Source organism: Lytechinus variegatus, chromosome 1, assembly GCF_018143015.1.
Source record: "Lytechinus variegatus isolate NC3 chromosome 1, Lvar_3.0, whole genome shotgun sequence".
NCBI lineage: Eukaryota > Metazoa > Echinodermata > Echinoidea > Temnopleuroida > Toxopneustidae > Lytechinus > Lytechinus variegatus.
This window is the reverse complement of record NC_054740.1, coordinates 19,610,924-19,622,301: the sequence shown is the minus strand read 5'-3', so window position 1 is coordinate 19,622,301 and position 11,378 is coordinate 19,610,924. Positions and strand designations below refer to the sequence as shown.

At 33.6% G+C, this 11,378-nt stretch overlaps 1 protein-coding gene across 3 annotated transcripts in view; it reads right to left on the bottom strand.

The window, feature by feature from the left end:
• Positions 1 to 2,369: 2,369 nt before the first annotated feature.
• The window catches only part of LOC121408449 (inositol polyphosphate-4-phosphatase type I A-like), a 52,864-nt gene continuing 43,855 nt past the window's right edge, over positions 2,370 to 11,378 (bottom strand). For all 3 annotated transcript variants that reach the window (XM_041599927.1, XM_041599942.1, XM_041599934.1), the window contains 7 exons: positions 10,725 to 10,848; positions 9,325 to 9,442; positions 8,018 to 8,158; positions 7,166 to 7,263; positions 6,387 to 6,499; positions 5,233 to 5,387; positions 2,370 to 4,617 (listed from right to left, as the gene is read on the bottom strand). In XM_041599927.1, the coding sequence (XP_041455861.1) occupies positions 4,482 to 4,617; positions 5,233 to 5,387; positions 6,387 to 6,499; positions 7,166 to 7,263; positions 8,018 to 8,158; positions 9,325 to 9,442; positions 10,725 to 10,848 (885 nt within the window). In that variant the 3' untranslated portion in view covers positions 2,370 to 4,481. The remainder of the gene's footprint in view (positions 4,618 to 5,232; positions 5,388 to 6,386; positions 6,500 to 7,165; positions 7,264 to 8,017; positions 8,159 to 9,324; positions 9,443 to 10,724; positions 10,849 to 11,378) is intronic.

Sequence of the window (11,378 nt, the reverse complement as noted above, 5' to 3'; positions counted from 1 at the left end):
ACTATCAGCACCACCATCATCATCATCATCACCACCATAATCTTCATAACCATGATCACCATCATGATCATCACAATCACCATCACCAACTCAATCACCATTATCGTCATCATCACCATCATCATCACCATCATCATCATCATCATCATCATCACCATCATCATCACCACCAATTCCACCAACTTTATCACCTTTATCATCATCATTATTACCATCATCACCATCATCACCATCATCATTATCACCATCATCACCACCACCACCATCATCTTTTTCATCATCCATCATCGTCACTATCACCACCATCACCACCACTACCATGATCAACTTTATCATCACCGTTATCACCACTATCATCACTATCATCACAAATCATATTATCATTAAATGCATTCAATTCACACTCTAGAAAAAAAGCTTGACAAAAATAACATAACTTGACAAAAGTAATATAATTATAAGATTTTACAATTTCAAGCAGTAATCAATATCATATATGGCTTTCATCAGACAATAATTGATTAATTAATCCATTAATAATGGACAACCTAGAAATCATTTAAACCTAAGTTACATCCAAGCAAGGCTATGCCACTTAAAATGGACCAAATATCAAGGCAATGAGGATCCAACAAAGCTTTGCAAAGCAGATGAAAAATACATCTATTAAAACACTTAAAGCCTACCATGCATATAGTTATCTTGTTTCTTTGCATCACAGAAAAATACTCTATTTACAATCAACAGTATATATATTATATGAGTTCTTCTAAAATGTACAAGTTTAGTATACAGTCACTAAATGGACAGATGTTTCATACAAAGGAATTTACATCATAAATAAGGTATTTACAGAGGTACAAATATGAAAAGCATGCTGAAACTGAATTCATTCTGTACACATGCCACAATACCAATATGAACAGAAATATATACAATATCATTTATTAAAAAGTCATATATTATGTACAAAATTTCAAAAATAGCATTATTAATTTTATTTCATGAGTTGTGTTAAAAGCCATAGATATCTAAGGCAACCCTTATTGTTATATCCATAAATACAAAAGAAACTTGATGTCAGAATTCATTATAAAATTGCTGATGAAACGACAATAGTTTTCTACGTGTCTACTGGATCAATGTTAATCAAAGATAACAATATATGAAAAAATTAAAGATATTACAATCCATTACTATTTTTTTGTCTCAACTTATCATTAGTGCATGGATTGGGATGATCAAGTTCTCTTCTATACAGGAAGATTTTAATGATGCCCAGTACGGAATTCAACAAAATATAAGAATGAATATCCATTAAAAAATCACCATAATTCATTTCCAATTTATATGCGTAGATTATACCTTTTATTAAGATATTCATTTTTCTCTTACAATACCGCAAGGGTAACACAAGCATTTCCTTATCCAACATGTTGGCCAGCTGACAAGTTGTGGCATTGATCATAAGTAAAAAGTACACATGAAGAAAGTCTTAATAATAATCCTAGGAAATTCTTAAACATGGATCAATATCTGTCATCCATTATGAACCTTCTCCTCCTCATGGTTTGCAGAAGAGATCAGGGAAGGGATTAGTATGTAAAGGACCTGCTTCATTAGATTATTAAATGATGATTTATTCATTCAATGATTCATTTTAAAAGAAATATCAACCAGTGATTCAGAGCTGTTTACCCACAACAGGACTAGCTTGTAAGAGAAGAGGTATCATGAAATCTTTGCTTATAATGAATACTTTTTTTGAAGTAGAGAGACTTTATTACTACACAATGATATTAAATTAGGAAAATTACATTTAGAGAAACATACTGAAGCTTTTTGACATGCACTCATCAAAGTAACATCACATGAATTAACAGAAAGCTAGTCCTTATTGTCAAATCTGTAAAAAAGGAAATATTGTATAATTCAAACAATAGAAAACACAAGAAATAGTGAGTGAGGGACATTATTGACCGTCTCATTTGCATGTCACAGAGTTGTGCATATCACTGTTTTGTGAAAATAAGTGAAACTTTGAAATGTCATAACTTTCTTATTTTACATCCGATTTTGTTGAAATTTTCAGCGTTATGCTATTTTGATTTTTCTCTATTTATTCAAATCGACATTTTACTGGGGGGACTTGACCTAAATGAGTGCATGGCAAACAACCTTTCAGTATGCCCGTTTTTCATGCTATTTTCCGATTTACCAGTACTAAAAACTTAGTTGATATTAAATTACTTGCAACAAAAAAGAACATCATTGAGCCATTGACATTGCAACATTAAATCATTGTCAACTGAGTATCTAGTGAGTAAAGTGATTACACAAATCCCCAAAGATAGCATCTTTGTCCTGAATTTCCAGACAAAGCAATTTGTGAAAAGTCTGTGCCGCATCTTCTAGCAAAAGTCCTGCTGTAAAGGCCCCATGCGCATCTTTTCAAAGCAACTTTCCATCATTCTCTATTATTTTGTCAAGGATGAAATATGAAGATTGGTATTGAAAAGCCACTTGCAAGACTCCTGCGGGAAAGACACGGCTCCAAAGGTTGAAATCTCAAAGCTAATTTTCACCCATGTATGAGTTTAACTAAGCATGTCTATTACTATAAGAGCCACAGCTAGCATTGCTAGCCACAGAACCAGTCAGTAATGTAAATAAAGAGTGATCCTGACATGAACTTGAGAATTTAAACAATTCTAGGAAAAAAAGGCTACAGCTGTTACTTTGGTATTTATACAACCATACTACCACAATTATCAGTGAATACCGGTAAATAATTTCCATAAATGATATTGAGTATATCTAAATAAACATTTTTGAAAGAGTTACAGATTTTGGAAAGAGAGAAACCAAATTGCAAGGCTAGCATACCAATAAACAGTCTGAGTAACTTGATTGAAATCAGGGGTAGAATATAAACTATACATCTAAATAATTTTCATTCAAATATTTATCTGCTAACTCCACATCTTATATTTTAAGAAATACCTGGGTGGTATTCTAATGAATCAACCTAGGTTTAACTCCAGACTAATCAAGAATTCTAGTTTACAGGGTTTCCATCCATTGTTCATGATTAACATAATGTACCAAATGATTAATTGAAATTCATTGTGGACTCATATCATCAGCTTTCATCTGAACCGTCATGTCAGTCAGTTTTGGTCAAAAAATAGATCATGATATTTTTTCAGAAAATGAAAGTACAAGTCCCACACTATACATAATTAAATTTCTAGGCAGCACTTCATTTCAGTTTTCTGAGATATGTGGGGATTTTAATGGCGCTGCCATACAATTTATGGATTGAATGCGCACATCCCATTGGAAACGTATACTGAAGCAAAGCAAAAAGTAGCAGCGTGCACTTAATATGCAAATGGACCATCAGCCAAACTGTCGTATCTGCAATGCAGTGAATTTCCACGTAAAAGAAATGATATGTTTTGCTGATCGTGTGTATTGAAAATGCGGCCAGCATTATTGTATTCTATGGTGTTTTTGTACAGGGAAAATCTAAACTGCTCCACCTAAAATTACCAACTTGTAGCTCTTTTGTGATATTTCTGGACATTATCTGCACAGAATTAGGATTAGTAAAACAGAGTTATGGTTACACGGATTTTTAAGATTAGAATTAAGGTCAAGGTATCAGGTGGTAGTCATCTAAGAACTAGTTAAGATACCAACAGATCTCCAAGGATAGTCATTTTGCCAGATTGCAATCTCATAAACATTAGCTAAAGCACCTCTATCATAGCACCAGTCTAAAATAGTGTATGCGAATCTAATATATGCCATCAATACTGTTGTCATGTCATATCTAAAAATGAACCCCTATGTGCCAACAGACAAATTGGCAACACAAGCTCTTGAAATAAAAAAGTTTGGTGTGAATTTGCTGAGAATTAATGTCACTAATAACTATATCTACATTGTGTACTGTTTTCTGCCAAAACATATCTAATGCTTTGGTTTTGAAAGCTATGTAATGATAAACCAAACCACCAACTTATCATGAGTTGTCAATTAGTACAAATGACTGCATGCTTTTATAAGACAAGTACATTATAGAATGTTGCAAACTGTCAATCACAAGTCTCAAGTGCCCAATTCTGCGCCCAGGCGCCCAGTTGAAATCCAATGATATCTTTCATGGAATCCTTGGCTTTATTGGCTGATGAGCATTGTTACCATGTGAGTTACCACAATAGTAAGTTTTATGCAATGAGAGCCTAGTTGCTTATAAATTACTTATTTTGAGAGAAATATTTGATTGCACCTGTTTCTGAAAAGGGCACCATGTCATGAAGCTTGTAAGTACTAAATGTAAGTGTTCTTCAATAGATACCATACATATACAGTGATAGACCTGTGCTTTTCAGCCAATCAAAACCTGAGGGTTTCACTGAGATTGTCAGTGCTGACAACTTTCATGAAACCCCCCTCTTGGTAATCATTACGGATTATGTTGCAACTGTCTTGCCATAGGTTCCTTCTGGTGGTCTGTATAACTTAGGGAATGCTCTTAACTGCATTTTGTTGAAGGCATACTTGTTGATTCCTGTGTTCTTTCTTGAGTTGTCTCTCCTGGTCCCCTCACTGGAAAATAAATGAAACAATAGTTTGAGCAATTCAATTACAACATGGAGCATTTATATATAATAAATGTAAAGGGTGAAAAATAAACACTCATTAACTGGAGCTCACCTGACCTCCCCATAATAAGAAATGTTGGAATATCCTCTTGGGGGTAACATTATGCTTAAATCATCTTATTTTGTCTTCCATATTTCTTGTCTTGATCACGATGATGTAAATAGCAAGAGTAGAGAAATCCAGGAGGTTCAGACATGTAGTTTTTTTTCTTTTTAGATAATTTTATTAATCTTATGAGTAGTTTATAAACTGGTTACGTAAGCTTATGATGCAATTTAAAATGGTGTTTTTTTTTCTGTTCACTGATTGCCTTGTACAAATTGGTTGAGTGGCTTAAAATCTTCATGTTACCCCTATTCTGTATCATCCCCACCCAAACTGCCAAATCCAACCAATAAACCCTAAACTTGATTATGTCATACAAAATGGCTGCTGGCCAAAGATACTGCCATCAAGAGCAAACCTGTACATCCCTTTGGTTCACATTCAGATCAATTTCTCGCATTTTTGGGCGGCAGATCCCATATAACACAAAACTTAATTACATGCAATACAAACCTGCGCATGGTGTTGAGTAAATGCACAAACATATGGGGCTCCATCTTGTGTTCATCTTGTAGTAGTTGACATTGTTCTAACGTCACAGACATCCCTGTTCTATCCTTAGCACTCTTACAGCTCATGTAACGGATACCATTTATTCTTCTCACCAACTAGAAAAACAAAAGGTGTTGAAAAGATAAATTGGCTCATATGAATCGATTCACCCAATGAATTACTGAGAAGTGAATACTTGATAAAGTTGAAGAAAGTCTTCATAGAAATGAAAGGGGGAGGGGTGAAGCACTTGACCCTGCTCAATAACGATCCCAAAATCACCAATCAGATTTGCAGATGCCTACATGTATGGTTCAACATTCCCACCTAATAATTGATCAAAATTGCTCTTTGAAATTTGTAATTGATCTAGATCCAACAAGACTAAACATCAGCTACTATATAGATAATATAATGTTCCTTTCACACCACTGAAGAAAAAACCCTTTTAACTGCAAAAAGGAGAAAATTAGGTCCCTACCTTCCTAAACTACAAAATCAAGAAACAATTACAATTAAGTTTCTTTAGCAAGTTGAACAGTAGTTAAAATATGGGCACCCCAGTTTGAAACCAAATGATGTCCCTTTTTGGGAAAAAATTCATTCTATCAATGCTAAGACCATCAGGGGGGATTTACAGCTTTTTGTCTGCCGGTTGCTATTCTGCAAGGAATCATGATTTCTTTACAATCCCATAAAACCAAACCAAATCAAACCATTTCCCAATAATTGAATTGCAAGACAGGGGCAGGTGACAGAAAGCATCGCAATCAAACATCACTCGATTTTTAAACAATCAGAATTATGAATTCGGAACTTTGGTTTGATTTTATGATTCGGGTCCTGTCTCATAAAGAGTTACGATTGATCTAATAACATCAACTATATGGAAATCCATCAATGTCATAATTTCTTCTTCAGAAAATTTGCACAAAGTACTATGTGAACAAAGAGAAGCACACTGAATTGTCAATAAATGTATGAATATACATTGTATGTAGAAAATATTTTCAATAAACATGCATTTTAGATGTTGACGTTGCTGGCTTTCCATACTTGTGGTTGATTGGATCAATCATGACTCTTTGTAAGACGGGGCCCAGATGCTAACCTACCTGTCTGCTATAGTGTAGTATCTCAACATTCTTCTGTCTCTTAGACTGCACATGATGCCTCAAACTTGTCATTAAAAGCTCAATACTCAGTGTGCTTGTGGAATGTGGGCGATCTGTAAAACGAATGAAGGAAAACTGCATTGATCATAAACAGACAACCTACAACTTTATGAACCCTTTGTTTGAATCATCAAGATGTATGTATGTATAAAATACATGTAGTAGCAACATTCAGATGATAAGATAACATTCTAACATAATCAGCATGGTAGTGTAATTGTAGTGTATTCAATACAGTCTGTAACATGACAAAACTACTGATTAATGATAACAACCTTTAAAGGGTAATACTTTCAGGTGCAAGAAATTTATAGCAAAGCAACACGATTATTCAATGTGTTGCAATTCATGGGAATGAAGATTTAAAGACAATTGTAATTCTTTACAGATAGGATCTCTGGGGCTCTCTCATAAAGCCTTTAGCAAGTTACTAGTCATCTTTTCTTGTGCTAAATGGGAAGGCAGGCCATATGACCTTGATAAAACTTCAAGACCCAACCCCTCCCCCCAAAAAAGTCCTGAAAACATTCAGATGCAATAAAAATGACATTTTAATCTACAAAGATTTCAGATTTCAACTGAAGCTCAGGGGGGGGGGAGGAATCGGAATCTGACTTGCATAAGTCATGACTTGTGTAACTTTCCAACACCTTTATGACTTGGCCCCTTAGTCTGTAGTTAAAAATATACCAAATTATAATAAAGACAAAGATACATACCTTCAACTTGTATTAATCTAAGGTATCTATCAAAGTAGACATCTAGTTTATGCATGTTTTCTTTGTTGATAGACTCTTGTAATGATGTATCTCCAAACCTGTATCAAAACCAATTATTCAGTCAGGGTTTACATAATAAAAACATTTATTTAAGAATGCATTTTAAATTAATTCAAACATTAAATTTGGAAAAAAAACAAGGCAATATAATTCTTTATGAAATTCAAAGCTCTGGTAAGGTAAATAAAATAATTCATAACTTAACAGTTAGCGAAGTACTGACACCCTCTACATTGATTGGTTATTGTCTTTGAGTTTGAGGAGTTGTAATCCAATATACAAGACAAGACCATTGAAGACTACAATACTCATGTGTCTTTGAGAAAACCTTGAAAATTTATCAACCCAATCACAGAAGATTACATCTTCACCCTTACATGTAAGTAATACTTTTAATGTTATCTTGCTTAACTTACAGTGCAAAGAAGATAAATAAGCTCATAGAGAGATCAAGTTTTCCATAAAAAATGAAGCCCTTTCACTCTGCAATAGAGCTTTGCTATTTTCTGACACAATCAAAATTCCAAAAATATGGAGTCACTAAGAAAAGGAATATTCCATTATTCGCTGAACAACAAAAGACACCCAAATTAACACTGAAGTAGATCAATAACTTGAATGTAAATTTCTGTGCTTCATTTTGGAGACTTGCAAATTGATATTCATCAACGATCATGGAAATCAAATTTAAGCATCTGCAAGTATGCTTAAGTTGCTATTTTGAAAAGAAACAATAATTTTTTTTCAACTACATGTGTATTTTTTTCTTCAAAGAAGGAAACATTAACTCACAATTCAGCAAGAGATTGTTCTTCATTGATCCCTACAGTGAAGAGAACAGGAGTGACCTTGATAATTTGACCACGGCCAAGGTCATCTGGTAGCTTGGTCAAGGTGTTTATGTCCAGTGGAATCTCTACAACTACATTGCATCTAAATACAAGAAAACAATCAATCAGAACTTTGTCAGAATGAGTGCAAATCCAATTTTGTTTGAAGGTTTGCATGGTGGCATGTACAATTGCTGATGTGGTTTACGGTACAACATGTGGAGTGTTATAGATGAAACAGTGGATAGACGAAGAGAAGTGGATAGGCGAGAAAGTGGAGATTTGAGAGTAGAGTATTCTTTCTTGAAAATAGTCCTGAAACGGACTGTAAACCAGAAGGAATGTTGAGTGAGAACAGCTTGAGTAGTAGAGCTGATGAGGAGATGCTGGCTTGAGTCGGCAAGTAGAGATGATGAGTAGTAGTGAGACTCGACGTTTCGGACAGGTTGACTGTCTCTTCTTCTATCCACTGTTTCTATAACACTCCACATGGTGTACCGTAAACAACATCAGCAAATCCAATTTTATTCAGTATTTTGGATTGAGTATTCATATTCATGAAACTGTGAATGTTATTCAAACTCCCTGCAGATGTTGAATGACAGACTTGAATAAGGCATTAGTTATCACTGGAAACATTAAATCAATTCTTGTGATATATTTCATTCATGAACATATATGAAGTAATATATTTGTGTATTAAACCATTATAGAAGCTTATATATCAAGGTGGTTTTAATGATTTTGTTAAAAAAAAATCAAACCAATTAAATACAAATTTCCACATAAATTGGCAGATGCAGTTTAATTACATTCATTTCAATTCATCTCAATTCATATTCATTCCATTCCATTAAATTAACTCATAACAATTTTTCAATTTAATTTAATACAAATTCATTTAATTTCATTTAACTACATTTCAATTCATTTAAATTCAATAATCTAATCTCAATTTAACAACTGAACTCAATTCAATTTGTGAAGACCCTGTCACATCATTCCGTGCAAGCCTTGCATGTGATTGCCTTCAAGTCATCAGCAACAAAGTTTTGAGCATGTTCAATACTTTTCTGCGTGCAAATCAGACTTGCGTGCGCTTCTGCGGGCATCTGTTTGTGAGATATGTGCGAGATACTGTCAATGCAGCTGACCTGCAGACGACTTACGGATAGCAAAAATATTTACCCGCATCTCACCTGCAAGGCGTGCACGGAACAATGTGACAGAGCCTTAAACTCTACTTGGGTATTACTAGGAGATAAATACCTGCTTCCTGATATGAGAGGTTTATCATCTTCTGATTTGCTTGCAATTAATTTGAATGTAACTCCCTGAAGATCTTTGATTGATGCTGACATGTCTTCAAGCATTCCCATCTCATCACCTAGCAACAGAAAATATGAAAACATCACCATACATCATGTGAACATACCCTAAAATTAATTGCAGTTGAGTATCATAAGGTTTAGAAAATATAGTAAAAATGCTACATCAGTCAAAATTCTTTGAGAAAACAAAGGTCTATATATGTATTAGCCAATTGTAAGTAAATTTATCAATGTTTGAGTAATATGATCACAAGTTTCATTTTGGCAAAAAAATGTTACATTCTATGTCTTAATTTCTGTATTGTGTTTCTTTTATAAAATTTGTGCAATAAACAGTCATTCTATTCAGCCAACAATCTTTAAATGATTAATAGACTGTTGCATAGCTAAAAATAATACAAAACAATTTCATAGGCTGTAGATCCTGTTTAATACTGTAATATGAAAAGCAGAAACAATACTAATATCTAACTATTCCTTCAACTATTATTATTACCATCAACACAGTGTTTATTTAGAATCATTATCAAGCATGTCGAGAGCAATCCCAACCCAGATTACTGTATCATTTATAATATTTATACATGTTTTCCTCCTTCAGTTTCACCCAATTAATAGCTTTATTTTTTTTTCTTTTCTACAAAGCAAGTAATTTCATACAATCCTCTCTTCAACCTACATGTCTTGTTATTCATTCAAAATTGGTTAAATATATATTTATGTTAAAATGTGCATTATGTTAAAGGTATATACATTTAGTCTACTCCTAACCTTTCCCCTTTCCTGTATTTGACATTACTTCTCCCTCTCTATACTTTTCTTTTTGTGTCCCCTTTCCAGTATTATACATTAGTATACTTTGTTATTTTTTTTACTGTTTCGCTTGTTTGTTTACTAAAATTTTACTATGTACAAATTCATGCAATTCAGCCTTTGGCTGCTAATTGAATTTTTATCACAATAAATACCATTTTATCTATCTATCCTCCATAAAAGATCAGAAATTGTTAATGTCTTTATTTTTTTCATATTCTAAACATGAAGCAAAAACATCCAACCATTTTCATCAGCTAATTGCACTTTGTAACATAGTTTCACACCCGGTGGGTGTTCATAAAGCTGTTCGTAAGATACGAATGACTTTACACAAGACTGGTGATCCTTTCTTGTGCTATGTGATATCCCTATGTAATTGATTTATGACCTAAGAACATGTTCCAGTCATTTGTAAAGTCGTGCGTAACTTTACGAACAGCTTTATGAAACACCCACCAGGTGATAATTATATGCTACATTTACATGGTAAAAATAATACATCATTAATTTGTACGACCTTACCATATGTACTGAGTAGACTCTCAAAGTGAGCTAAGAATCCTAGCTTACAAAGCTGCTTGAGATATCCCCTGTTGTTAAGATTCTCTTTGAGTTGTGTAACTACACCAACGATCAGAGATGTGATCTGATGGAAAGAAAGCGAAACAATCCGTTCTATTAGATTCTCAAACTCCACAGTACATTGGTGAGGGGGTCACACAGCAAACTTAATGGGCCTTGTTTAAAAACTTTGCTACCAAGAACAGGTTGTAAACTACTGTTACAAACTATTGGTATCCTGGCAAGTGAATAGATAAGAGCAAGTCTGTCATAGTATTGCAACATTTATTTCTCAATGGAACTGTATATTCTAAAGGAAGGATCATAATTCTTTCTACATCTAACTTGATTTTAATTTACTGGATGATGTATTTCACTACATAAGATCTCATCTTGATAATCAATTTCCCTAAATCGTATTATTTTGTTAATATTTGTGCCATTTACAGAAAAGTGTAATTGCACAACAAATCTATAATCAAATACTGCATGTTAATGACGGTAAAATATTAAGTTTCATATACTCTGTAAGGTCAATATATTTCATTACTTACAAGAAAACCTTAAATACTTTATATGAGTAATTCCATAGAGTCTGTGTGTTTGACCCCACAC